This window comes from Nelusetta ayraudi, unplaced genomic scaffold, assembly GCF_046127955.1.
Source record: "Nelusetta ayraudi isolate G7.1 ecotype Tasmania unplaced genomic scaffold, CSIRO-AGI_Nayr_v1 ptg000004l, whole genome shotgun sequence".
In the NCBI taxonomy this organism is placed as follows: Eukaryota; Metazoa; Chordata; class Actinopteri; order Tetraodontiformes; family Monacanthidae; genus Nelusetta; species Nelusetta ayraudi.
The window spans coordinates 3,046,853-3,072,269 of NW_027466054.1; the positions used below are offsets into that span (position 1 = coordinate 3,046,853).

The 25,417-nt window shown below is 41.3% G+C and overlaps 5 protein-coding genes across 5 annotated transcripts; 3 read left to right on the forward strand and 2 right to left on the reverse strand.

The window, feature by feature from the left end:
• Nucleotides 1-1,667: 1,667 nt before the first annotated feature.
• On the reverse strand, nucleotides 1,668-4,389 carry LOC142898066 (uncharacterized). Its single transcript, XM_076040817.1, has 4 exons — nucleotides 4,115-4,389; nucleotides 3,269-3,389; nucleotides 2,975-3,104; nucleotides 1,668-2,647 (listed from the first exon to the last, which is right to left on the reverse strand). The coding sequence occupies exons 2-4, from the start codon at nucleotides 3,381-3,383 to the stop codon at nucleotides 2,344-2,346; spliced, it is 549 nt and encodes a 182-aa protein (XP_075896932.1). The 5' UTR covers nucleotides 3,384-3,389; nucleotides 4,115-4,389; the 3' UTR covers nucleotides 1,668-2,343.
• Nucleotides 4,390-6,126: 1,737 nt separating this feature from the next.
• On the forward strand, nucleotides 6,127-8,003 carry nfam1 (NFAT activating protein with ITAM motif 1). The gene is made up of 6 exons (XM_076044510.1): nucleotides 6,127-6,276; nucleotides 6,618-6,887; nucleotides 7,036-7,157; nucleotides 7,264-7,371; nucleotides 7,463-7,573; nucleotides 7,655-8,003. Exons 1-6 carry the CDS (start codon nucleotides 6,183-6,185, stop codon nucleotides 7,715-7,717), a joined length of 768 nt encoding a protein of 255 aa, XP_075900625.1. The 5' UTR covers nucleotides 6,127-6,182; the 3' UTR covers nucleotides 7,718-8,003.
• Nucleotides 8,004-8,370: 367 nt separating this feature from the next.
• f8a (coagulation factor VIII associated) lies at nucleotides 8,371-12,634 on the forward strand. Its single transcript, XM_076044496.1, has 12 exons — nucleotides 8,371-8,647; nucleotides 8,959-9,005; nucleotides 9,121-9,193; nucleotides 9,713-9,872; nucleotides 10,041-10,109; nucleotides 10,186-10,306; nucleotides 10,605-10,697; nucleotides 10,931-10,995; nucleotides 11,426-11,507; nucleotides 11,674-11,720; nucleotides 12,115-12,170; nucleotides 12,268-12,634. The coding sequence occupies exons 1-12, from the start codon at nucleotides 8,508-8,510 to the stop codon at nucleotides 12,347-12,349; spliced, it is 1,035 nt and encodes a 344-aa protein (XP_075900611.1). The 5' UTR covers nucleotides 8,371-8,507; the 3' UTR covers nucleotides 12,350-12,634.
• Nucleotides 12,635-12,703: 69 nt separating this feature from the next.
• Nucleotides 12,704-17,102, reverse strand: LOC142900301 (epithelial membrane protein 1). The gene is made up of 5 exons (XM_076044519.1): nucleotides 16,950-17,102; nucleotides 16,006-16,089; nucleotides 15,616-15,715; nucleotides 15,162-15,302; nucleotides 12,704-14,117 (listed from the first exon to the last, which is right to left on the reverse strand). The coding sequence occupies exons 2-5, from the start codon at nucleotides 16,078-16,080 to the stop codon at nucleotides 13,957-13,959; spliced, it is 477 nt and encodes a 158-aa protein (XP_075900634.1). The 5' UTR covers nucleotides 16,081-16,089; nucleotides 16,950-17,102; the 3' UTR covers nucleotides 12,704-13,956.
• Nucleotides 17,103-20,719: 3,617 nt separating this feature from the next.
• On the forward strand, nucleotides 20,720-25,073 carry LOC142897845 (uncharacterized). Its single transcript, XM_076040471.1, has 7 exons — nucleotides 20,720-21,136; nucleotides 21,319-21,477; nucleotides 21,948-22,066; nucleotides 22,143-22,305; nucleotides 23,025-23,137; nucleotides 23,231-24,272; nucleotides 25,060-25,073. Exons 1-7 carry the CDS (start codon nucleotides 20,752-20,754, stop codon nucleotides 25,071-25,073), a joined length of 1,995 nt encoding a protein of 664 aa, XP_075896586.1. The 5' UTR covers nucleotides 20,720-20,751.
• Nucleotides 25,074-25,417: the final 344 nt, after the last annotated feature.

The following is a 25,417-nucleotide window of genomic DNA, read 5'->3' on the forward strand; positions in this document are numbered from 1 at the left end:
GTGCTGTTTGGTCCCGTAGATTGGGGGAGGGGGAGGGGGGGAGGGGGCCTGCGGAGTGCCGAGTGCCCGCCTCTGCCCCTTTCATCGTGTTGTCTGCTCGTTGTTCTTCAGCTTCTCCTAACAGCTCTTTCATCATGTTGGATTGATGTCACCCTGCTGCTCCCACCGCCACCCCTACCCCACCACCACCCCTACCCGGACTTCTTCTTTTTTTGGATAGACCCAAGGAAGAAATGAAGTAGTTTGAGAATAAAAGGGAGAGGGGGAGGGAAGTTATATTTAAGGGGAAGGGAAGGAATGATGCAAAACTGAGGTGAGCAGATCAAAGCCCCCCAAAATCTCACTCCCCCTCAATCTTCTCTCTCTCTCTCTCTCTCTCACTCTCTCTCTCTCTCTCTCTCTCTCCCTCTTTCCTTTACTCTGAAAACCTTGTCCAGCAACAGGAGTTATTTAAAGCAACCTGCTGCTTGTAAAAATAAAAAATAAAAAAATAAAACCATAGTATGCGTTTATAGATTTGGCATCTGCAGCCCTGGATGTGTTAAAAGAAAAACATGTTGAGGCAACGGCGGGTTTGTTCCTTTCTCTCTTTTTACCCAGTTTTCCACTCCTCTTTCTGTTCCTCTTCCTCTCATTTTTTTTAAAGGTAAAACAGAACGGGTGCGCCACACGATTTCCGCCGACAGCCCCATCATTTCTGCTTACTTGTTCACTCCTTACAGCGACCCAACAACCTCGGGATGCATCGCAACACATGTAACTACTTGACAATTAACTGTTACCTAGCAACTGGCTCTTTCCAGAGATGGGGAGGGGTGAGGAGCAGGAGGGGGGTGGCAGTGTAGGAATAAAAAAGAGAGAGAGAGAGAGAGAGAGATTTCCACTGTATTCCCACGGCATCTTAACTGGATTGGACGCAACAATGCGTTGACAATACCACACTAAAATGGAAAGAACAGCCCGAGCTTAACGCCCACACATGGCAGCGTGGAGAAGAGGAGGGGGTGGGTGGGTGATGTACACATTTCTGCAGAGGAGGAGGAGTGGTGGTGGGGGCGTGGTGGTGAAGAAAGAGGAGCTGGGAAGATTTAGGCGAGTAAGAAACGAGCGATGCCACAGTGATGCTGACGGATGAGGAGAAACTGGGTGGTCAAGTTCTGACAGCAACAAAGTTTGGACGGATGTGCCCACATTTGGACACATACACACACATGCGCCCCCCCCCCCCCCCGCCCCACCGCCCCTCCAAACACAACACAGCGCCTGGTTGTGTAGCACCCCCTAACGGCCCCATAGGAATTGGGGGAAATGATAAAAGAAAGAAGGGACAAGAAAAGAAAAGAAACGATATCCATGAATCATTTGTGATGTCATGTCTGATACGGCAATAGTCAAACACTGACATCTTGTGGCGATAAAGTGTAGCACATGGAGATTTCTGACTGGGAGATACCGAGATTGAGCAAGATCCAAGATTTTCTTAAAACAATACTGGCATGCACTTTTCCCCCCTTTACTTTTAAAGGGTAGTTCCCTACTCATATGACTGTATGGATTAGGGCAATGGGCGAATTTGCCAAAATGTTGAACCATCCCTTTAAAGTGAATGTTTAGAAAAATTAGTTTATAAAATAGTCAAAAACTAAAACACTCGTTCAGATATTCGCTGTGTTTTATAAGCAAACCTTTAATGATCAGATAAAAAACAAAATGTTTAGTACTTTTAGTTACAAATGTATGTGTGTAAGACAAAAAAAAAAAGATCACTGATTGCAGAGAACTTTGCCCTTGAGACATGAGCTGCATCATAATAGTTAATGAGATATGAAAAGCACATGCTACGGAACATGGATGTGGTAATTCTGCTGTTTGCATCATTATGGGTAAAAGCTAACTAACTAACAATGTTTTACAGGAGGTCATTATGAATTTGACTGAGATTAAGAACATTACACAGATTATAGGCTCCATATTACATCCATCTTCAGATATTTGGTTCTCATGAAAGACTCTTTTATCCCTGTCTTTACAGCATACTTCAAAAACTGCTTGGTTTAGATTTCTGCTAAAACTGACCCCTTGCCCGACCTTTCAGGTGTTTGGAAGATGACAAGCGAGTGGAACAAAAAACCTGGCCAGGGTTGGTACAAGCTCCCTTTGTGACATCACAAACACTTGTTTTTTTTTCAACTGCATGCAGTTTCTGCAGTGTCTGTTCTGCCACTGAGAGCATTGGAAATATGATTGTCTCAGACTATTAATCATACAGAAATAAAATATTAACAGGCATACACGGGTCAGTGGGGCCACATATCATCACTTGAGGCTCTTCCAACCCGGTGTTCACTGAGAGTCTCTCACTCTCTGTAGCAGCCTCACACCTCCGTTCCTCAGGACCCTCACACGTCTCCTACCGACCACTCGGCTGCCCTTGGCCCCAGGTCTGGGGCTTTGGTACCCTGCTGCAACCACCTCTTCACCTCCGTGGCCCCCTTCCCCTGCTGCTCCCTCCTTTGTGCCGCGGTAGCCGTAGTGACGCAGAAACGGCTCCAGGGTTTCCAGACGGTGCGAGAGCTCTGTGATGCGCTTGCGCAGCAGGGACACCTCTCTAAACAGGTCGTTGAGAGACTCTGATAAAGGGCGCACCCTGCAGGACAGTTCGAGCATGAGTCAATGTTGGTTGAAAATGTGAACAATGTGAACAATGTGAACACAAATGTGGAACTTGCGCAACAAACAGGATTTTTTGGGTTTTTTTTTTTTTAATGCTGTGACCTGCTGCTGAGCTAACGGTTAGTTTAGCCTAACAAGGAAAAATAAAAACAACACTGACGTTTTCCTAAGTACTTTTAAATTATTTTCCTACTCTTGTCATTAATGTTGTTACATCATTGATGAGTGATGAGAAAGACGAGAGCATGTAAAGCTGCACAGGCAATGTGTTGGTAGAAATATTAGAGGTATTTAAAGGTACCTGGAGTAGTCAGGCAGTATTGTGTTGGGCTGAGAGTGCAGCAGAGTTTTGATCTCGTTAAAGATTCGTTTCCCCCATGCGTCCAAAACTCTGGTCACACTGCGCACCGAGGTCACGTTAACACGATCGGCTGAAACCCAAATCACAGCACTGTCAAAATGTATCCCATTCAATGCTCAGAATGCAAAAGTTACGATGTTAAAAAAAAAAAAGTTCATATTCTCATGCACAACTGCAGTACCTAAGAGTTCTTTTTGTCTGTGATTTCCAGGCCCCCCACCCTTTGTGATTTACCTCCTTCTCTGTAGTTCCAGTACCCATAATCCAGTTCATTTTCCTGACTATCTGACCAGGTCCCGGGTATCGTAGCAACTGCAAGCAGCACCATCAACATGGACAAAGGGGCCATGACTACCTAGGAAAGTAGTAAGAGAAAGAAGGTGAAGTAGAAGACAGTTAATTCTTCTGAAAGCATTTTTACTGAGTGTTTGTTTTACTTTTATTCTGTTACTTTTACTTTTATTTTTATTATTTTACACTGTTAGTTAAACAATTATCTTATATGGTAGAATTCAAAATTCAAAATAATAAATCATTAATTAAGTATTCTTTTACTGTTGGAAATACCAATGTATGTATCCAAATACTAATTTCAGTTACTTCAAGTCTTAAAACTAAATAAATCCCCTCAAAAAACTCCAGTTAGCTATTACATCACTTCAAAAGCCTGCAGGTTCTGAGATGAGAAACATCCTTCCACATACTTCAAGCCATTCAAAGTTCAGACTCTGCCTTCATTATATAAGCCTTGCACCTTTGTTCAGAAAATTAGGAAGAGCTGAAGAAAAGTCAGAAACAGCGGAATCACTTCCACATGAGAGGGTTTGTTTCAGTAAAATACTTCACAATAATATGACAATGACTCAGAGGCCCCGTTGAAAAATATCCGCATGCGATAATCCGATACAGCTTGTTCCACATCTGGTTGTTGGTCTCAACATCACCACACAGTCCAGCTGGACTTCGCTGCGATGGTCACGACAACACATTTTTGCTGTTATAAATACATATTTATATATATATTATCCAAACTACCAAAGTCATGGTAGTGGCGTCACATGCATGGCAGCTGCCACTTACCAGCGTGAAGGATGATGGCGACAACGAGGAAGACACTTGAGATTGAATTCTCTGCAGACGTCCGACCTGCAGTACCAGCCTGCACTTCTCTTGCCTCTCTACTCTGTCACTGCCCCGCTCTCTTCTCCCCGATCCTTACCCCCCTCTCTTCTCTTATTTTCTCCCTCCTCCCATAACTTGTCACTGTGATATAATTAGGACAACTGCTGAAATCCTGATCTTAAAAAAACACACTTCCCTCCTAACAACCAAGCTCCGGATGCTGCCAGATGTGTTCACTACTCTCAGATGAGTCCATCTCAGTAATCTACCTCCACTTTTCACCACTTTTTTATGGGTGAGACAGGTAAACATGTTCAAGGCTCTGCACCACAAGATTGAGTTTCTCCACAAAGGTGCTATGGTGTCCTCAAAGCTTGAGTTATGGAGCATTTTCTTCACTTCTCGCCACATGCCTTTTACCCTCACAGAAGCCGCCCATATTTTAAGCCCATATATTCTAAAAATCGTACCATGAGGAATGTGCTGAAAGGAAGGAGTAATACTCTCCATCTCTGTTCCCTGATGCTGATTCCTTTAGATCTGCAGCATTTTAGAGAAAAATATTGCATTGTGACATGTAACTTTATTGTCAAATTATTATTTTTTTTTTTTTGTACAGCACAGTAACATCATTCACGTCTATGGAAAAAGAATGCCTTCTAACACTCCACACACCAATATGTGCTTTTATTTCAAGTAATTTAGGATTTTATAACATGTCAAACTCCATTACAAATAAACACACTCTTCTTCTTGTCTGGGTCGGAAATAAAAATCCACAACAGGCAATAAAATCTATAAACTGTATAATAAGTAAACGGTTGTACATTTTCCCTGCCGGTGTTATGATATCACTGTTACAACAGATAAACTTATGAGTCTACTGAGCCTACTACTGCTATGAGTCCACTACAAATCTGCAGCAAATATTTTGATTGAAATTAATTGTTTGAATCATTGTCCAAGTAAAATGGTGTCAGAATTAATTAAAATTGTTGTCCAAAGAAAACAATGTCCTCACTAACAGGGCAACAGGGTGTATTTTTTTTCTCAACACAATTTGTCATACTGTGGTATTTATTGACACCATTTTCCTCCAACAGTACCAGCTCCATTAACAGCATGCGACTGGTTGTTTACAGCAAGTTTGTTTAAAAAGAGAAGCCTGGTAATGTATCAGTGAGGAAATGGCTTGTGTGCTTTGCTAACCATAAGAGAGGATATGAACTGGATTTTTATTTTATTTTTTTTAAATGACTGGAGTCCAGATGTTATACTAGCTCTCTCTCTCTCTCTCTCTCTCTCTCTCTCTCTCTCTCTCTCTCTCTCTGTTTTCATGCAGTGGCTGAGGTGAGGTCAGAGTTGGCCACCAATACAGCGGGAGAAAATTCCTCCCCCAGCCAAAAAGTGAGAAGGGAAGGTAAAGGGAAAGAGGAGATAAAAGACTGAAAGACATCTGGAGATTTGAAAAGGAATTGAACGTCAACATCTGCACACCTCAGAGGGCAACTCAGCCAAACTGCTGCGCAGGAGGAGGAGAAGCCGCCATTCACAGCTGGTTCACATTAACAAGAGGCAATATGTCACCTTCAGCTGAATTCCAACCCCCACCCACCCACCCCACACACACACACACAGCATGAGCCTCTCCAGCTAACTAAAGCACATGACAAGATACCCACGTGCCTGACACTCACACTTCTCATTCTCCAACAGTGTCTCGCAGTGGCAGAGAGTCAGCACTGCACTTTGTGTCACATCTAAGGGTGATGTTGGAAAATAAATACGAAAAGCTGTTGAGGCAAGCTTCCCCGCAAACATATTGAACGTACGTTTTAAACGGACTGTTGCCAATTCTGACTCTTACCTCATTCTCAGTTATGAGTCACAGGCCAAAAAAAAAAAACATTTTGAGGAACCAAGAAACAGAAAACAGGAACATTGGATTGCATTTCATGTGGCAACAATACTTGGAGACACATTATATAGCAGTAAAGAGGAGATTCAGTCCAGAGCCTCAAACAAAATGGAAGCTCAACCACTCTGGTCTCTGTTTTTCTTGTCTGCTTGGATTTTTCTCGCTTATCTACCTTCTATTCACTCAGGACTGGAAACACCAAGTAAGCTATGCAAACCTCATTTGGACAGTCTTTGTATGAAACGATGTAATGATCTGAAATGCAACTTCAAGGCTGATTGTAGCAACATGTAATCAGGACACGGCTCCCTCTGTTTCAGATTATCTTCAGATGTGTAATTCATGTCACAACATGTTACTTCTTCTAGACACTCAGACAAATAGTCATCCTCATAATGGCTTAGTTTTGCGAAATTAAATCATCGGGAAATTAAAGAATGTTTTAACTCAACAGCTGACTGGAGATGATAGATTAAGTCTTATTTATCAACAAAACAATCATGACATTCTCTATTTGGACAAGAGCACTGTGACCTCTTGCAGGTATACACCTGGACAGCACCGTGTTTGCGGCCATCAGAGGCGATGAGCTGCACATCATGTGCAAGTTGAAGATACCAGTGAACGAGAGCAGTAGCATGTTCACCTGCTCTGACCCTTTACAAAAACAAATATACAACAGCGTCATCCCTGCCACGGCTAGCGAGCCAGAGGACTTTGTACGGAAGGTGCCACTGAAAAACATACAGAGCTCAGGAGAGTACTCGTGCAAGTATAAAAAAGCCAAGGTGTACTGGTTTCTGCGGTTGAGAGGTGAGCGTGGAAAGCACCATGGGACAGCAGTTGGTTGAAAAAAAGAGGGGGAGGAATGCGTGAAAGTCTCTTATCTCTCATTTGTTAATGAGCATAGCATTAGCCATCATGCTTTGACCAGTTTCTAATTGCTGCTTTTTTATTCCAGATCATGGCTACAAAGAGCTCACTAATTCAGATTTCACAGAGTTCATTGTAGTCTCTGTTCTCACTGGTGTGCTGCTGATTTTCAGTGTGGTTGGCTCAGTGTATGTCTTCAGAGGATATTGGGTAAGAACCAGACTGTTTGACAGTCATTTTAACAGGTTTGAACTTTTGTTTTATGGAGCTAGAGATTTTTTGGAGAGGAATGATTAACCCTGATTTTACATTTTAGAAAGTTTGCTGCAGAAAAAAAAATCCTAAAAAAGAAGTGATGGATGAGCAAAAGATGGGGGAAAACAGTGTGGAGACAATAGCAACGACACCCCCGTCTGTCTATGCTGTAAGCATATTTCTGGTCCTGAGCCTGACTTTCCATTTATATTTTACCACATATTTAATATTTCCTGGACACTGACTTGAGACAATTTCAGAGCCTAGAACCTCGGCCCAGGTCCATTTATGACGTGCTGGACCACTCAGCTACAAAAACAGAGCCAGCCCCATGCAAAGACAAACCCAAGAAAAATAAACCCCCCAAAATGGTGAGCACAGCTCTCATTATCTTTCTCATATTTTCTGAAAATTGAACTTCATAACTCATGCAGTGATTTTCTTATCCACAGGTAACAGAATCCAAACCACCCCAGCAAGAAGACATGTTCGAATCCGTCTATGAAAATTTCTGAGTGACGAATAAATCTGTTTGTACACCACAGGAAATGTGTTTCACAACACAACATAAGGAAGGAAATGTATTAATATTGTAATTGTTTAAATTTTGTAAAAAATAAAATAAATAAATAAATAAAACATTTAATTTCACCAGCTAGTTTAGATTACGTCTATTTTTAACATGTTTGATACCATTTACTGTGAAACTCAGAGGAAAAGGTTTCCTATGAGTTGCTATTTTTTCAAACAGATATGTAAACTTAGCACAGAGAGTAAAACTTGTGTTTTGTAGATCTTTAATTTGTTGTGACAGTGTTTCTTACACACAATTATATGCAGTTGGAAACCTGCTTTTTTAAAATTTCTATTGGCGGTTGCGGAACAGAGCTGAAAGTATGAGTTTTTTGTTTTGTTTTTACAATTTACTGTATTTTGCTGTTACAGTTGACTATTGTTTTGAGCCCTTTAGCCGAGAAAACTTGACAAACTTCATTATCTTCAGTCACAACTCTGCAACTCATCTTACATCCCTGTTCGTTACAAAGATGTCCTTAAATTTGATTTTAAATGTATTTTACCTGTAGAAGAAAGCCCACGTAAAGGAAGCTTATTAAATTAATGTAGGGTCTTATCCACATTACTTTTTCCCATATCACAGAAAATAAATACGCCTCTCTTGTTTGGGATATACATTTAGTTCATTAAATTATAAAGTAGCAATGCGAAAACTGTCGTTTGCTAAACTGTGACATTTAAGGGTAGTTCCTAGTCAAAAGGGTACCACCCTTTAAGGCTTGACAGCCAATGAAATTGTGCCTTTTTACTCAACGAGCCAAGGGGCGTGATGGACTTCCTGGTTTTCGTTGTTGTGTTTCTGCATCCATCATGGCCGCCGAGGGTGATTTTCTAGCGAGATACCGTGCGGTGTCCAATAAACTCAAAAAGTAAGGCCTTGCAAATCATCATTTATACAGTTACAGATTAAGTTAAGTGCTGGGTTTATCTGATCTTTATGTGGTACTAATGCTATGGATATCTTACAGCTATCACTGCTTATACCATGCTAAAACTAGCTGTTAGCCTGTCGTCGTCGCCACTGCCGTAACTGCCTTCGCCTCGTATGTGCAATCAGACAAAATTCATTTAGCCAAGGACGTGAATAGGTTTTTTGTTTTGTTTTTTAGTTGTTTTTTTTTTAGAGTTCAATATTTCTGAACGTTTCGCATGTATAAAAAGCGTCTGTTTCGTTCCTTAGGCGTTTCCTGCGAAAGCCAAATGTAGCCGAAGCGAGCGAACAATTCGGTAAGACTCGACGTTGTCCATTTAGCTATCGGCTTGTTTACGAAGATTGACAGAATTGCACCAGAACACCGTGCTATAAATACTGTATACTCCCTCTGAACAATCTGTCTTGCAGGTCAGTTGGCTAAAGAGCTGAAGCAGCAGGACTGTCTTCAGTATGCTGCCTTTTGCAACCTTGCCATGGCTCGGTAAGTGAACTCAAATCAATTGTACATTTTCTATTGTAAAAAGGTTTTGCCCCTGGAGATCCTGAACTGGCCATGTTTGATGTTGCCTTATAACATTTATTCATTTATTTATTTATTTATTTATTTTAATATAAGTTTAACATGTTTGAGATAAGTTTGTCGGATTGGCTGTAGGTGTTCAGTCTATTTTTTAGCCTAGTTGGTTCATTCACATAAAGTCATTTTTCAAATACCTCAGTTTTGCCATCTAACAGTTATAAACAAATGTTTATATATGCATTTTGCCTCATTTTTTTTTAATTGACTCAAACAAATTGCTTAGTTGTGACATTAGAAATCATGTTTTTATGGGGTGGGGGTGCTTATGTGTGTTTGTTTTGCTAGTTTATGATATCAGATCAAACATCAATTTAGACTGAGGACAGTGCTGTGTTTGTGTTCTATGAAGTCTGAATAAGAAGATAATTCCCTGCTGATGACGTGTCTGCTGTTGTTTTGTCCTGAATGTCTCAAATACAGTTGTGAGCAGACTCTTTTTAATGCTCCTGGCGAGGCCCTAGCACTAACTGATGCAGCTCGCCTCTTTCTCACGTCTGAGAAAGAGAACTGGGCACTGCAGGCCCCCGGATTTGATGAGCACCTGCAGGCTGCGCTCAACTGTTACAGTTTCGCCATCAAGGTACAGCATGAGTCAGCAACAGCTCTGACAATATCTGTAACAAAGAGGAGTACATTATGTGATGATAGTGTTTATTCTGTCCTGTATCCTGTACCCCCGTTGTAGAACATTGTCAAATCTGAGGAAAATAGGGATAGTGACCTTGTGTCTTTGTACCAATGGTTCCAGGTGTACATCGAGATGAACCAGCCTGTGATGGCAGCCAGCTTGTGTCTTGAACTGGGCAACGCACTGAAGGTAAAACTGTGAGTCCAGAGTATTTTATAAAGCTTATTGTTCTTTTTGATCAGAGTCACTCCTCTGTTTTCACTAGGAGATGAACAGGCCAGGAGAGGCTGTTGTACATTTCCAGAGGGCTGCAGAGTTACAGATGCAGACACCAATTGAGGCTCTGCTGTCTCTGGGTGAAATGGCCACATGCAAAATTCTCACACGTGAGCTCATCTTTTCATTATTGCTGCTAGTTATAAAATGATTACTACAAGAAGCTGTTTATGTATAATGCACTATACACTGTACAACAAATCTCAAGGTGATACAGTACAGGCAAATAAAAAGCAATGATATTTAAAAGCAAAGTACACACTAAACAAGTACATGGATGTGCTGTTTTATAGAGCCTTCTTTTTATATTGGAAAGGAATCAAAACTCTGAGGTGCCCAGTTTTTGTCGCCCAATTTCTGCAGTTAAAGTTTTCAATGTTGTGGTTATTTTTGTTTGTTTGTTTGCAGGTGACTATGATGGTGCTCTGTCAGTGTTCACAGAGATGCAGTTGATGTGCCAAGAGAGAGGATTACAGTTACCAGGCACCACCACTCCTGTCGGTCAGTTTCAACTTTAATCTACCTGCATATGTGCTGCTTGTGTGTCAACGAAATCCGGTGAAATGTTAGTAAAATTTAGTTTGTTTCTCTCACTGGAGTGTTGAAGTCAGCCAGTGATGGAACAAGAGTTAGATTCTAAAATCTAATCTAAATACCAAAGAGACCTCAGAGGGAGAACATATAGTCTGTCTTTTTCATTTGAATCATTACACTTTTCTTTTTCTTTTTAAAAGGTGCATTCATCGACATTGTGGCAAAATGTGAGATTTCCAGAGTCCTACTTTTGATGTTGCTTGAGGTTAGTACTTAACTTTCTCAATATTGCTATGCATGAATTATTATATTCTTTAAAACAAAATACACTAAAATCTTGAATTGCACCAAAAATCTGTCTATATTCGGTTTTATTATTGCAAGGATATAACTCTAATACATTTATGAAAATAATCTGTGGAAACAGGTAAATATAAGACATATAGAGGAACTAGGAAACCTTCTAGTTTGGCTCCTTCAAACATGATGCAGGATTTTCTTTTCTCTTCCATTTTTATCGTAAGTTAAAGTTAGAGCTTAGATAACAGCTACATATACCACAATGTTACTTGTATTACAATTAGTGGGATTCACATTTCCTTTGACTGCGGCTGCCAAGACTCTCACATTGTTGCGACTGTTTGTGCGTTGGTACTTTGTGGTTTAATGATTTGAATCTTGTGTCTCCTGTGCAGCCCCCACCTCAGAAGCTCCTCACTGAACATGCTCAGACCCTGGAGAGATATGCATGGGAGTCTTTTGATCCTCACAGCCAAGGTAAATACACATTTATTTCAACAACCGTCTTTCTCCATCCAAGAAACTCGAAAACATTTCTAATGTACGTGGGCTTTTTATTAAGATTCCAGCGAGTGCGCGAGTCCTGTGAGGGACATTTATTCGAAGTGACGTAAACGCGACTTTTGTCTTCTCTTTTTTCTAGTGACCTTTCTCCCTGAGAATGTCTTCCTGCTCCTGCAATCAGTAGTGGTGAGTTTCATCATCCACATACTTGCACAGTTCACAGGATTTCCTGGTCCATCCTGCCTCGGAAAGGAAAAATGGTCGTCATGACTTTCATGCGGCACAGATGAATGCCCTGGAGTTGATCTGTCTGAGACAATGGAATGTTTTCCCATCTCTCTTTTTCTCACATTTCCAGTCAAGTCGAGGAAGCTTAACTCTTAGCTTTCGATGCAAAGAAACAACATTTATTAATCAATGTCCGCAATACATCTCAAATGCATTCATTTTGAAGCGGTTTATTCAGTGTATAGGTTTGAATTGTTTTGCATAAATGGTGATAAATCCTTAGGTCCCATCAAGTGTATTTGCACTTGGGATTTTATTTGTGCAGCACTTAACAGCGCAATCTGTTTTGCAGATGGCCTGTCAGGAGAAAGACACAGAGTCCCTAAAGTGTCTTCAGACAGAACTGTGGTGAGCATTTAAAAATGTTTGTTTCCAACTTGTCATCGGCCTTGAGCAGCATTAACGTGACCGTGTGTTTGCCTCCCCTTCTCCCTCCTTCCATCAGGCCATTCCTGACTGCTGAGCAGAATCATCTTCTCCATCTAGTGGTTCAAGAGCGCATAACGCCGTCTGGACAAGGCATATAGTTGAGTCCAGTTTTAACTCACGTCCTATAGGAACGATTCTTCATATTATGGAACATTCCTGTGTCCGACTGGGTCTGTTATAAGACCTGAAGAAGTGTTGTTTTTAAAACTCCATAACTGTAATGTGCACATTATTCAAAACCCCTCACTGAGATATAGATTTAGACGTCAGTTAAAATCCTGCGTTTCCACAGAGCTTTGTTTTGTGTCAATTATGCCTGATGTAAAACATTCTGTACAAATGGTCGATCTAATTTAAATAAAGTTGAATGATTAATGCCTCCAGATCTGTGAGTATTTTCTGTATGTTGTGTTATAGCACATTTTTCACTGACAGCAGAAACACAAGCTTATCATTATTTTTTTATTCATAAATGATATGGCTTAACATCAGTTACAACTAAAATCTTCTATTGCATAGACCTGAAATATAGTACACAGAAATATCGTTCTGTTTTTGGTTCACTGTTCATTCACTTGTACAATTTGCGTGTACTTTTTTATGATAGCAGCCAACTACAGATACAAAATCAAACACGGTTAAAAAAAGAAAATAGAAAACACTGCAAAAACACGTCTACATTGTACATAGAATAAAAAAGGGATATGCTAAACTTCAGTTGAAAATACAGATATATGTATAAAACTACTTAGTTTGGAAATGAAGGCTTGTCTCTGCTGATCGTTCAAGTACAACAACGGGAATGTTTTAGCTCTGCCAGCATGCCGTACCTTCACAAATGCAGTCTGGATTTATTTTGGACTGGTCTCTTTAAACCTGCAGTAGTAAATGTCAGACTCACAATGTGTCACTGCGGGATGATGAATATGTAAACCTAGCAGGAGTAGTTGGCTCACTCCATCCTCCTCCCACTCAGCAGGCTTTGTCAACTAGGGAAAATTTCCTTTGAATAATTGTTAGATAAGACATTGCCCTCCTCTAATGTGGCACAAGTGAAACTAATTCCTGTAGCTTTGTTCAACCAAAATGGAAAATTCAGCCAGGCGGTAGCCTTCCTGAAAGGTTCCAGCTCTCTTTGGATACTGATTTCTCAGTTTTATGCTTTGGTTTTAAAGCAAATAAAATTTGTTATCGTATTTGGCACCTTTTTTCATTTTATTTACTGCTGTTTTTGTTCATGCAAGGGAAACCATTACTGAAAATAGTCTCAACAAACTTGTTAATAGAAAGTCTGCATGTTTATGTTACACTATTAGTTTACAGTACTAATGGATAAGGACACAACTATCCAACCCGATATGTTGTTACCTTTTAAAAGTAAATGTAAAAAATAACTTGTTTTATGAATAACTATATACTTGTACTATAAAGATATTAACAGTATTAGAGACTGCACCCTCTTAATCAACATTTAGTAACCCGTCCTGCCAGTTCACTCAAGCTCTTCATGGAAAATACGCACAATTCAAATTTCAGTTTAAAATATTCAAAATATCAACAAATGGCTCTTGCTAGCATTTTATTCCTCCCAAATTGTGAACGAACCCCTGTCTTTCTGGCCCCAAAAAATTCAAACTGGAAACCCAATGCAAGGCTTGACCCCACCCCTCCCCTTCCTCCCCCTCCCCCTGTTGCTAGTTGTCTCTCACTCACTCTTCTTCCGCAGGACGAGGTAGGTGATCGCTAAGAGGAGGCTGAAGACAAAGGAGATCCAGGCCAAGACGTAGGAGTGGCCGTAGCCTCCCTCTGCATCGTTGACATGAAACTGGCTGGTGTAGATTGAGGCCGCGATCATTATGCACAGGCCTGCAGGACAGAGGAGGAGTGAGGTTGTGTCACGTGTCCGTGCACGCGCACGCACGCAGGCATGGGGCACTTATTACTTCCTATCATTATGAAATGGCCAATAAGCAGGAATGGAATTTGCAGTGCAGCTGCAATCAAAATTAAATGAGAAACATGATGGTTCCATTTTCCAGTCATGTAAAATCTTGATGAAGAATGTTGAAAATCTTGTGACTGTTCGGAATGGCCTGGTAGCTGGCGAGCATTCCAAGTATCAGATTATGAGTTTTGACAGACGTATTATTGCTGTTCACAGGTCAAAGGTTAACCTTAAAAACACATTTAAAAGCCAGATTCGTTATCGATCATTTGGATTTAACAATAATAATTAGGAATTGTTAAAACAAGTCTTCTCATGGTGTGACAATGGCTTCATTCTAACATTCCAATGTAATGAAACTTTTTTTTTTCATCGAGACAGACATATAGCACAAAACACAGAATCAAAGTCAGTTTTAGCAAGATCCACAGATTATTCATAGAGTCAATGTTGCTGTTAATATTACAACAATGCTGAAGTTGAAAGTCCAAGAAATGGACAAAAATAACCTGCAGCGGTTTTCAGTCAAATGTCACTGAGAGCTGAAGTCAGTTGACTGTGTTAACCAATTTAGACTGGATGCACTGAAAATGTGGAGAATTTTAAACCCAGGTAACAAATAAAATGCAGCTACTGACTGATTTGCCACCAGTTTCCATTTGACAGGACCTTGTAGAAACTGTACACACTCCAGATGAGCTCTGTTTGTATCAGCCATTCATCAAATGTCATGTTCAAGAGTTGTTGTCGTCACAGTCAATGACAGGCAGGTAATAGATTTGAAGTTGTTCTGTTAGAAACCACGACAGTTTTGTTTCTCAGTTAGATATAGACGAAAAGAGTTATGTACATATAAGTCCAATGATCTTATTCAACACAAACACCCAGCTCAATCCCTGGAGATACAAAAAAAACCTCAGCAGAGAGCAGCACAGATAAATCAATATTTCTGCCGGTTTACTTACAAGCAATTAGCTGTAAAATGCCAGTGAAGGTGAATCTTTGGCCTTTGGGCAAGGTGAACAACTGAGCCACGAACACAAACAAGGCCAGAATGGCAAAGACACAGGCCAGCACCGACGTAGCCTGGATCGTCTGGAGATATTCTGCAGCAGCAAAGAGGAGGGAAAAAAAGAGGCACCAAGTTACTGAGCTGTTGGGAAGGAGACAGGGGCGGCGCTGCCCTGTCAATATCCGGACCCGAATCAAAATTATGAAAATGGGTTGAGGCTGAAGGAAATGCTTAGAACAGTTTGACTTTCAGCTGAACTTGTTCAAAAATGCTGATAAACATCAGTATCGGTATTTCCATCCCAAACAATCTCAGATCAAGTCACATCAAGTCATCGTTGCGACAGCTTTCTGGTGAGAACGTGAAGACCAATATCACCAGTTCAAGTCCTTCAAGCATCGACTCACCCTCGGGGTAATCTTTCAGGTCGGTGTAATGCCACACGGTGTTTGCCAGCTCCCACTTTCCCCACAGATCCGTTGACACTGTTTTAGTGATCCACCAGGCCTGAGGACACAGAGGAAGGCCAGAATAAACATGGCATATCAAGAATATCCAGACGCTGTGTCAATAATTGCTTGAAACCCGACAACACCGGTGTGCACGCAGCGTTGGCAGACACGCTTCACTCTCAGTTTTTTTTTTCCGTCAAAGATATAGAAAGCGTCCCCTTCAGATATTCAACTGTAGGCTTTTTTTCTCTCTTTTTTTTTTTGGAACGTTGGACTGTGAGCATCCCGGGCAGATTCTTTGCTCTGTGTCTATAATGAGAAAATAAAACAAGAACTTCCACTCACATTGTCAATGGTTGCCACCAGCAGCAGGATGATGGTGGTGATGTGAAGGAAGACGATTCCAGCCAGTATCAACATCGTGGCCTCCTGAAAAATGAAAAGCAGGGACGCCCTCGCCGTTATGTTCTACCGTCCACGTTCACAGATTAATGGAACCCAGGCGCATACGGTACAAAGCATTAATGGGCGCGCGTACACACACACACACACACACACACACACACACAGCTGTGCTAAATGAATACTGTCTCAAACACAAAGGGGGGAGGCAGGGGGTTGCACAAGTCCAAACTCGCCCCGCAGGTCTCTCACGCACTCACATTTTGGATCACACACACACGCACACAAAACCGCTGTCAAACGCGCTCGCGTCTAGGATTTAACGTCTTGAATGTTAAAACCACCGCGTATTTTCTTCCGTGTGACAGCTCAAATGGTCGCATCAATGTGTAGGTTTCGACGGGCGGCGGGTTTTTTTTACGGCCTCGGGCTGTTTCTGTCGACAAGAAAGGCGCAATTGTTTAGACGGCGTTTGGGCATTTCCCAAATGGGTGCTGTGCCGTTACACACACACACACACACACACACACACACACACACACACACACACAGAGAGAGAGAGACCTGAACTAACAGTCAACAACTTTCGAAAAGAGCGCGAGAATACCTCACGGTGGGGGGAAAAAAATACAATTCTTACTAACAATCGCAAATGTCAAGCACGTTTTACCATCACAACACAAATGCGTATTCGTTTTTATAAAGTTTCCCCAAAGTTTTTAGAGTCGCGCGCGCTTCAATCGTTTTACATCCTACAAAGCGATGGTTAAAAAAAATAAAAAAAAAAAGAAGAAAAGAAAAAAAAAGTCAGAACTTTGGTTGGTCACGCCAAACATCTAAAACTAAAACAGCTTAGCTTAGCAATTTTAGATGTAAACAAAAGTTACCTGAAAGCGTTTGGACACACGGCTCGGGAGTTATTTGGGAATGTAGAAGAGAGTAGACCCACCCAGCTTTGAATTCTCAACACACACACCACTCTGTTTTCCCTCTGCCTTCCCTCTCTTTCCTCACACACCAAGCCCCACCCATGAAGTTTAAAAAATGTTTCCCCCTCAATGAAACACCCAGACTTCCAGGGGCTTCAGGTTTCCCATTTCAGCGCCACGCTGTGCGTAAAAAAAAGGAGTCAACTCTTCAGGATCAGATGGAGCCAAATGGAATTTGAATGTTCTTGCACCTTCTTTCTTTCTTTCTTTCTTTCTTTCTTTCTTTCTTTCTTTCTTCTTTCACACCTTTGTGAACAACTGGCACACCAGCTGTCTACTGTCCTCTATGAATGTCAGCTTTCAAGACTTCTCAGCTCAAGACTTCTCTTCTTAAGCTGTGCATCTAGTGTCGGGCTGCTTTAAGAAAGGCTTGCCAGGTCATCCAGCACATAAAAAGTCTAAGAGGCATTCAAAAAAAGAAAAAACTCTCTGTGCTTCAGACACTCACTGGGGTGTCTGAAGCACAGAAGCGAGACTGAAGTGAACTATAGGTTACTACTGTCAATTTATCTCATAATCCTTAAAAGAGGCATCACACACTGGTGGACTAAAACTGTTGCAGGCACTTGAATAGGCTTTCATGGTTCTCACATACTAAAATGTTTAAATAAACCCTGGTACCTGTATGTGTTATTTTTTAGCTGCAATTAAACAGTGTCTTGTCACTGTTCATGTCCGTAGGGAAATTCAGGCTTCCTATAGCAGCAACACACAAAACTCTAAAGGCGAAGTCAGCTATATACCAAAAGCATTAATGAGTTCAAAAATAAGAACGAGATATACAGCAGTTGCCCAATTAAAAGTCACAAGCCATGAGAATTGTGAGCTGACAGCATAGCTGTATTTTATCATGTTGTGTTTAATGAATAATCCTCACAATGTGTTGACTGTTATTTACAGGAGAACCTTTGTTTGTTTTTCTCTAACGTTTCCCTGCTCCCTGTATGTTATCTCCCTTCTGTCTCTGTCTCTCAATAAAGACCACATGGAATGAAAGTCTCCAATAGGTTTGCAACGACTGCTTTATCCTGCTGGAGGTAGGATTGAGATTGACATAATATAATTGCATCTTTTTCTGTTTTACCTACCAATAACCACTGATAATTTGATGTCAGTTCACATTCAATCACCCTAAGTTACACACCTCATTGAGAAGGAACTGACACTTGCCTGTTCAGGGTCTTCTGTGGCCGGTATAATAATATGAGCAAGAATTAAATGCTCGGCCGACATGGCTCAATGCTGAACACAAATAAGGCACAGGGTGGGCAGCCCCTGTTGTCAAACAGGAAGAGGGTTGGATTTCACTCTGTGGTTTGGCACAGGGCTTACAGTACTGTCGGCTCCCACGTCCTATATGGTTGTTGGTTAAAATCACCAGTGGACTAAACCTTGTATAGAGACCCTTATAGGCTCAGTCTGAAATAGACATAAGAATACTAAAGAACTTTCGAAATACTAAAACAACTACTGCCCTCAAATGCAGAGATTGTACCCAAATTTATTACCCAAACAAGTAAGTCAAATATAATGATTTTGGTATAAGGAACAAACTCTTCTAGAATCCTTTGATTAATTTAACCTTTTTATTCTGTCTCCTGATTGACAATATTATATTAAAAAAATGTTTTTTTAAAAACATTCTAATAAGTAGGCATGAGACTGTCCCCATTTTTGAACCATGAAATACTGTATCAGATATGTCTGCTTGAATAATCTTTTTTTTAGCTTTTCCTTTTAACTTTTCTTGTAAACACACATTTATATAAAATGACTTCAGCTTGTCTTCTTTCCCAAAAAGGCACATTCCAGAGAACATGGTAAATAGTTACACAGAGCAAGAACCCTATTTCATTATCATTGTCAATCATACTTAAATGTCTTTGTCCAATGAAGTGCTCTGAATACTATATATAACTAAATACTGTTCTGGAGACGACACAAAAGGGATCGAATGTTGAGATGCTGTGGCTGTTACCAGCCAAAGGGGCCCAAACTGGGGCTGTGTTGTGTCTCAGTGGAGTATCAGTAAAACCAGATCAACAATGCATTCTGCACAAGCGCCACAACTCTCCCCCTCTTTCTTACAGCAGCTGAAATGAAAATCCTTTCTGGTCTTTAAAGGTGGGTTGAATGGACTACAGGAAGTGTTTTTTGAGAGAGTGGGAGAGGGGGCAAGAGTTTTGAGTACAAGATTGAAACCATTATATCTGAACCTTGAGGGTGTGTCATATCCTCACGGTGAATGCTGAGTGGGTACTAAGCAGGACCGGCTCCCTTTGCACGTCACACTGAGTTCCTGGGGTTCCTCGTTTCCCACGTCGATCGAAAGAAAAATTAACCATCCATTTCATAGTGTGCGGTTATTGGAAAAACATTAGATAGAAGTAGCTGCTTATTGACTGGAAACAGAAAAATATTTCACGAGCGACAACAACGATTTTATTTCTATGACAAACTGTCCATACAGAAAGATCTATTGATTAAACATAAAAATTACCTTCAGAGCAGTTTTCAATGTATGATATGATTTGGTCACCGAGGAGATCACCGGACTCTTCTGAGCACGCTCAGGACGGCCAATTAACACACACACACACACACACACACACACACACACACACACACACACACACACACACACACACACACACACACACTTTTCCGATCTCCGGATTCCCATCCTTTTCAATGTATATATCTGTTATTTGCATATCTTTATACAAAATGATTAGAAATATAAAATCAGCAACTAAAATCTGGATCCATGTATTATTTCATTTTCTTTATCTTTATATTCACTTTTCTAAAACTTGTCAAATCCTGACCAATCAACAAATCTTTTCATGTTGTAAGTATGACAATTACTTGTTGGAATGCTATAACTGTCTCCAGACATTATGGTTTCGACAATGCTTTTTCTCTTGTTCCACAGTTTTGATTTTTTTTTTTTTGCCGAAGCGATTGACTGATTGTCATCTTTCTTTTAAGTTCCAGGCCTTTAATGAAGTGCTATCATATGTTTTCAATTCATTGCATTTTGCGGCTCAGTTGTTGTTGTTTTGTTGTTGTTTGTTGTTTTGTGAATCTAAGCCCAACAATATAACATTGCTTTTTGTGGTCGCCTCACGTCAACACTGCCTAAACATCCTACTCATGTTCTAGTTGCCAGCTCTGGATTATACTTCTCAAAGGTAAGCTCACATGTGCTCCAAGAATATGTGTATTATGTCAAAAATGATTGATCAAACATTTGCAATTGTCATGGTATGTCCCTCGCTTAAACTCCCTTTGACAGCAAATTTGTTAGAATTCTCTTGGCTTCTTATATCTTCTGCTTAACTTGGAGAATAGGGAATGCGAAATGTCTTTGAGTAACAAAGGCCCAATTCAGTCATCTGCAGTTCAGCACTTGAAGCAGTGCTTGAAATCTCAAGAGGAATCTAACTGAATGAAAGTTGATTCAAATAATTACGTCATCAATTTTATGTATATCAATTTATATATCACAGTTTTCACACGGCGCAAACTCTCAATTGGTGTTTCCTGTCATTATCTTCTATTGGTCGGGGTTCTGAATCACGCGTTCCGCCCACTTCCGCTCTATCGACGTTATAATGGGGCGGCTGTCGAAGACTCTTAATTAATGCTCCCGTGCCCAGGTGATGCTCTTTTTGCGTTTGCAGCTTAAAGCACCGACATGCCGCTGATGTCTCGCAAATTGAGCAAAGAGAAATATTGGGTTGTTTTCGCCCTTGTTATCTACCTCGGCTTTTTTCGGTCGTGTCGCGCCGTAAGTTTATGGCAGCGGGGAGATGTGTTCGACGGGGAAAATCGGGACGGCGACTTTGAGGAGGCACGCTGGCCCTCGGGGCAGCAGGTAAACCGGAACACAAACGTGGGCCAGTCCGACGTGGTCGCACCTGACTCGGCTGACGCTGAGGCGGCTTCCCCGTATTTCAATGTCTCTATGCTGGGTGAAAGCGACTTTGCTCTTATCAACTCGTCGTGGACTGTTGGCAAGAGCAGGCGACGAGGCTTCTCTGGCCCAGACTCTTCTCATGAGAACCAGGCTGTCTCCACAGGTCAGAGAACCTTCAAGAATTTGTTTAAACGTTATACATACGGAGTGTTATACCAGCAGACCCCTGCAATCTTGAGTGATGGAGGAAGGAAAGGGCATAGAAGATGGGTGGATGTGTTGGGAACTGCATGGAGCAACAATGCAAAATTAATATATACTTATTTTTTTAAATTATGGATTTAGATTTTGACGGAGTCCAAGGCAAGGTTCATGGCCGGTCGTTTCACTCCAGTCCACATAGGGCCAAGTGGTTGGCCATGAGGCCTTTGGTGTTGTGTGATGATAAGGTCATGACCTTCACTGCCTCTGGAGAAGGATTCACATACTTGTTTGTGAACAGAGGTAAGACGTTTGAGAGCTGAAAATGATAAAGGTCTTCAACAAAATGTCTTTATAACCCCACAATATTTGGCTCTTTTTTTTTCTTTTCTTTTCTTTTTTTTTATTTTAAAAATAACTCTTAAAATAATGAAAAAAAATCATGAAATACAGCAATTTTATGAATTACTTTCTTATTATAAAATTTATTCAAATTCGGCAGGCCGGAATATAATTCTTAATGGGCCGCGGTTTGCCCATGCTTGCCTTAGGGTCAGCATAATTGTAACTTTTATTTATTTATTAACATCGATAATTTGTGCTTTAATACTGTCCAAAGATTATGATAATGGATTTCTTTAAGGATATCTCTTGACAAAAGCATACACTGCTGTTTGTTCATGCTTGTTTTGAAAAAAAGGAAAAGAAATGTATTAATTAATAAGTAACTTCAATCTTCCAGCTGACCAGAGCATAACTATTTTTCTTTACAGAGGGGGGCTCCCTTATCTCTCTGTTCCAGTTACCCTCTTATTGTGGCTACACAGTGAAAGCATCAGGACAAAGCCTTGAAGTGATTGCGCTGTATGGCGCATGTTTCATGATACAGAAGGTATCAGCATCTTTTGCCATTCGTTTTTACTCTTTAACATAATGTGTATCCAGTGTTCTTTATTTTGTCGTCTTAGAATGGGAGTTACATTCTGCCCTTGATGTGGCTGGGTAGCCCAATGAAGCTTTCCTGCCCGGTGCAGCCGGCCACCGCAGCACCCTCAGTGTTTTGCTCCTCCTCTGCCATGGCAGTGCAGGTGACAGGGCAGGAGCCTAATAGACGGACGATGGGCGTTTTAGGTGTGTTGATCGATTTGAAATGTCAAGACTTAATTTCATGTGGTATGATGTAATTAATCTTTTATTTATTAATACCTACTTCCAAAATGAAACAAGGTTTGTTGGGTCAAAAAGTCTTAGTTTGGACTGTGCAGGCCTTGGAAAACAAGCGTTTCTCTGAAGTTGCTGTTTTGGATTTCGAGGCGAAGGCGACCATTGAGGCATTTTAGTTCATTAAGTGTGCAAATATATATATTTTTGCAAAACATTCTACATGCTAATGGCCAATTGAATTAAACACAAAATTGCTCTTTCAAATCATTCTGCGGTTATATTTTATTACAGGCAAATTTAATGTGAATGCTTTACTTGGTAAATCTCAGTAGTCACAGTGGTTGATGGAAATGCTAAACTCAAAACTCCTGCTCTATAATTTGCATCATTATATAGCTCTCTACAGCACATGGTTATTGAAATGACTGACTTGTAAATAACCCTATCACTGTAATTGTGGTCTAGTTGCCTAACAACAAGGTGCATACTTGCATAAATCCCTCTCCACACTGCCAGTTGTCAGAGTGATATATGCATGTCTGAAAAATGTTGTAAATGCCCTGGAAATGTGTATGGCTTTTCAATTTGGAATTCAAAATCCCTGAATTCCCACAAATGTTGTGGTGCAACACTAAATCTCAGCCTTTTATAGACTGAGACTGATTGGAAAAACATGCGCTCCACAGTGAACGGAGGCTGGCGTCCATTCATTTCCGCGGAGTGTGCACACAGTGTCCTCTCCGATCCTGGATTCTTTGTCTTCCTCGTCCCTCAAACTGCTCCCTGCGTCACCACAGTAGTAAGTGACTTACCTTGAATGCGTCAAAAATCACTGATGTCACTTAGATATTGCTACACATTTCTGTGTTTTTTTTTTTGTTTTGTTTTTTAGAATGGCCTCCATCTTCACTTCTTGCTGGATGATCAAGACCACATCCTGTCCTGTCCAACCTATTTGCGGTTTCCCCTTGTACAAGATCCTGCCAGCCCTTCACCCACCTCACCGCAGGTCGCACAGTTTCCTGGATACCCTCAGAATCCCCATCCTGGATCTCAGGTCCCCCAGCTTCCTCAGCTGTTCCCTCCGCACCACCTCACTCAAGTTAGCCCAGGTAGCGTGGCAGGGCAGCAGCAGTCCCTTGATCTCAGTGGGTCTGCTCCCAATGTGCAAGCCGACTCTACCGACTCAGGTCATCATGATTCTCAGCATTTTCCAGTACTTCATTATCCCCAGGTAAACATGCCCCCTCCCTTCGTCCCATCCCCATTTCCCTCGCCTCCCCTTGTTCACCCAGCACAAGCTGGCAATAATTACGGAGTCATCCCACTCTATCTACCGGCGCCTGACAGCTCATACTATCCGTACGGACCGTTTCTTTACCTAAATTCAGACTTTAAGGAGGATCCTGCTTCGACCCCTCAAACCCCCCCTTCTCCTTCATCTTCCCATCACACCAGGATGCCGATGCCCAACCAGCCTAACAGTCCCAGTTATTACTTCGGCCATTTTTATCCTCAGAGGCCCGTTTATTTCCCAAGGTTTGCACCTCCACCTCCTGCCACAGAACAACCTCACACTGGTCCTCAGCAGCCCAAGAGACCACACACTTGCCCGCCTTACCCCCACATGATGTGTGGCGTTTACCCCTATCCTCATTATCCGCTCTACCCACAGTACTACCCTGTACAGAGCCAGTACCCCTCTGCCCCCCAGTATACACAGACACAGCCGCCAGAGACCACCAAAAAGCCCCCCACTACCACTACCACAGCCACCACCACTACCACTACCTCCACCACTATGACTTCTTCCACTCCCACCATCACAACATCTACCGCTGAGGCCACCCTGCACACCCCCGATGTCCATTGTAAAGCGTACCAAATAGAAGCCTTAGTGCCTTTTGCTGACATTGACTCATTCCATGTCAGAGGTCAGTATTTCCCTTGTCATAATATTTCATTTTTTAATGCAACATTTGACTTTTCTGAGGATTTTTGAAAAGCTTTAAAATATCTGAAGCTGGCCGAAACCTAAGCTATGGTCTACAACCTTTTTTAAATGCAAGTGTTTTGTTTAAAAGCAAAGTTTTTGGACACCCTTAAAATGTTACTAAAATTTAGAATATTTGACAGAAATTTTGGGCGGATTTGTTTCAAAGGTTTTGGCTACATCTGAGTTGCACCAGCATGTGGAAATCATTTTGTTATATGTGAAGACAAAATAAGAAACCTACTGGTAAGTTCTTGTAGTTCTTGTCCTCTGGATGTGTTGCAAGGGACGTCACCTTGCCGAAACATCCAGTTGTAAGCTGGACAGAACAGTGCACGTGCAACATGCCTATAAATGTTGATGACGGCACTAAAATAAATGAAAATAACACTTGGAAACACGGATGCGCGAGGTGTCCAAAAACTTTTTTCCACCACTGGATAATTAGGGCCAACTTTGCAAAGGTTGTGGGAACTCCCAAATGTACCATATGGCCTTCAGATTTACTGAACCGCAGCTTACTCACTCTGACACCACGTCAGATTACCTCAACCACATTCACTTCTGGGAAAATGATGTCTAAAGATCAAACATGCATCGTTTATCTTAACAGACGAGACTGGTTCGTGGCAGCTGATGTCTAGAGTGTCTCCACAGTGTGGTTACGTTCTGTGGCCAGTTTGGAACGATGCTGTACTCTTTCGCTCTCCTCGACCCGCTTGTCACAGTGAGCCGCAGGTGAGAATAATGCTTCTTTGTTGGGTATGTTTTTACATTAGAACATGATTGTCTATCCCATATCATACAAATATACATGTGTAATAGGTGTCCAGCCACACAGTTGAGCTGAGGCAGCATTATCGATCACATTTTAGTAAAGATATTAAGGGATGAGGTTCTTCTTTAAGATTTGAACTAAAGGAAATCCAGTCTCTCAGTAAAACCCCTCTCCTCCTCTGGTTTTCCTATTGCCTCTGCTTCACATTCTTTATTTTACTGGCTGTTGAGGCCGGCATAAGAAATGTGCTGGAATCTGCTGATGACACTCTTTTGAGCTGTCTGCTTCGAAAACACAAATCCAAGCTC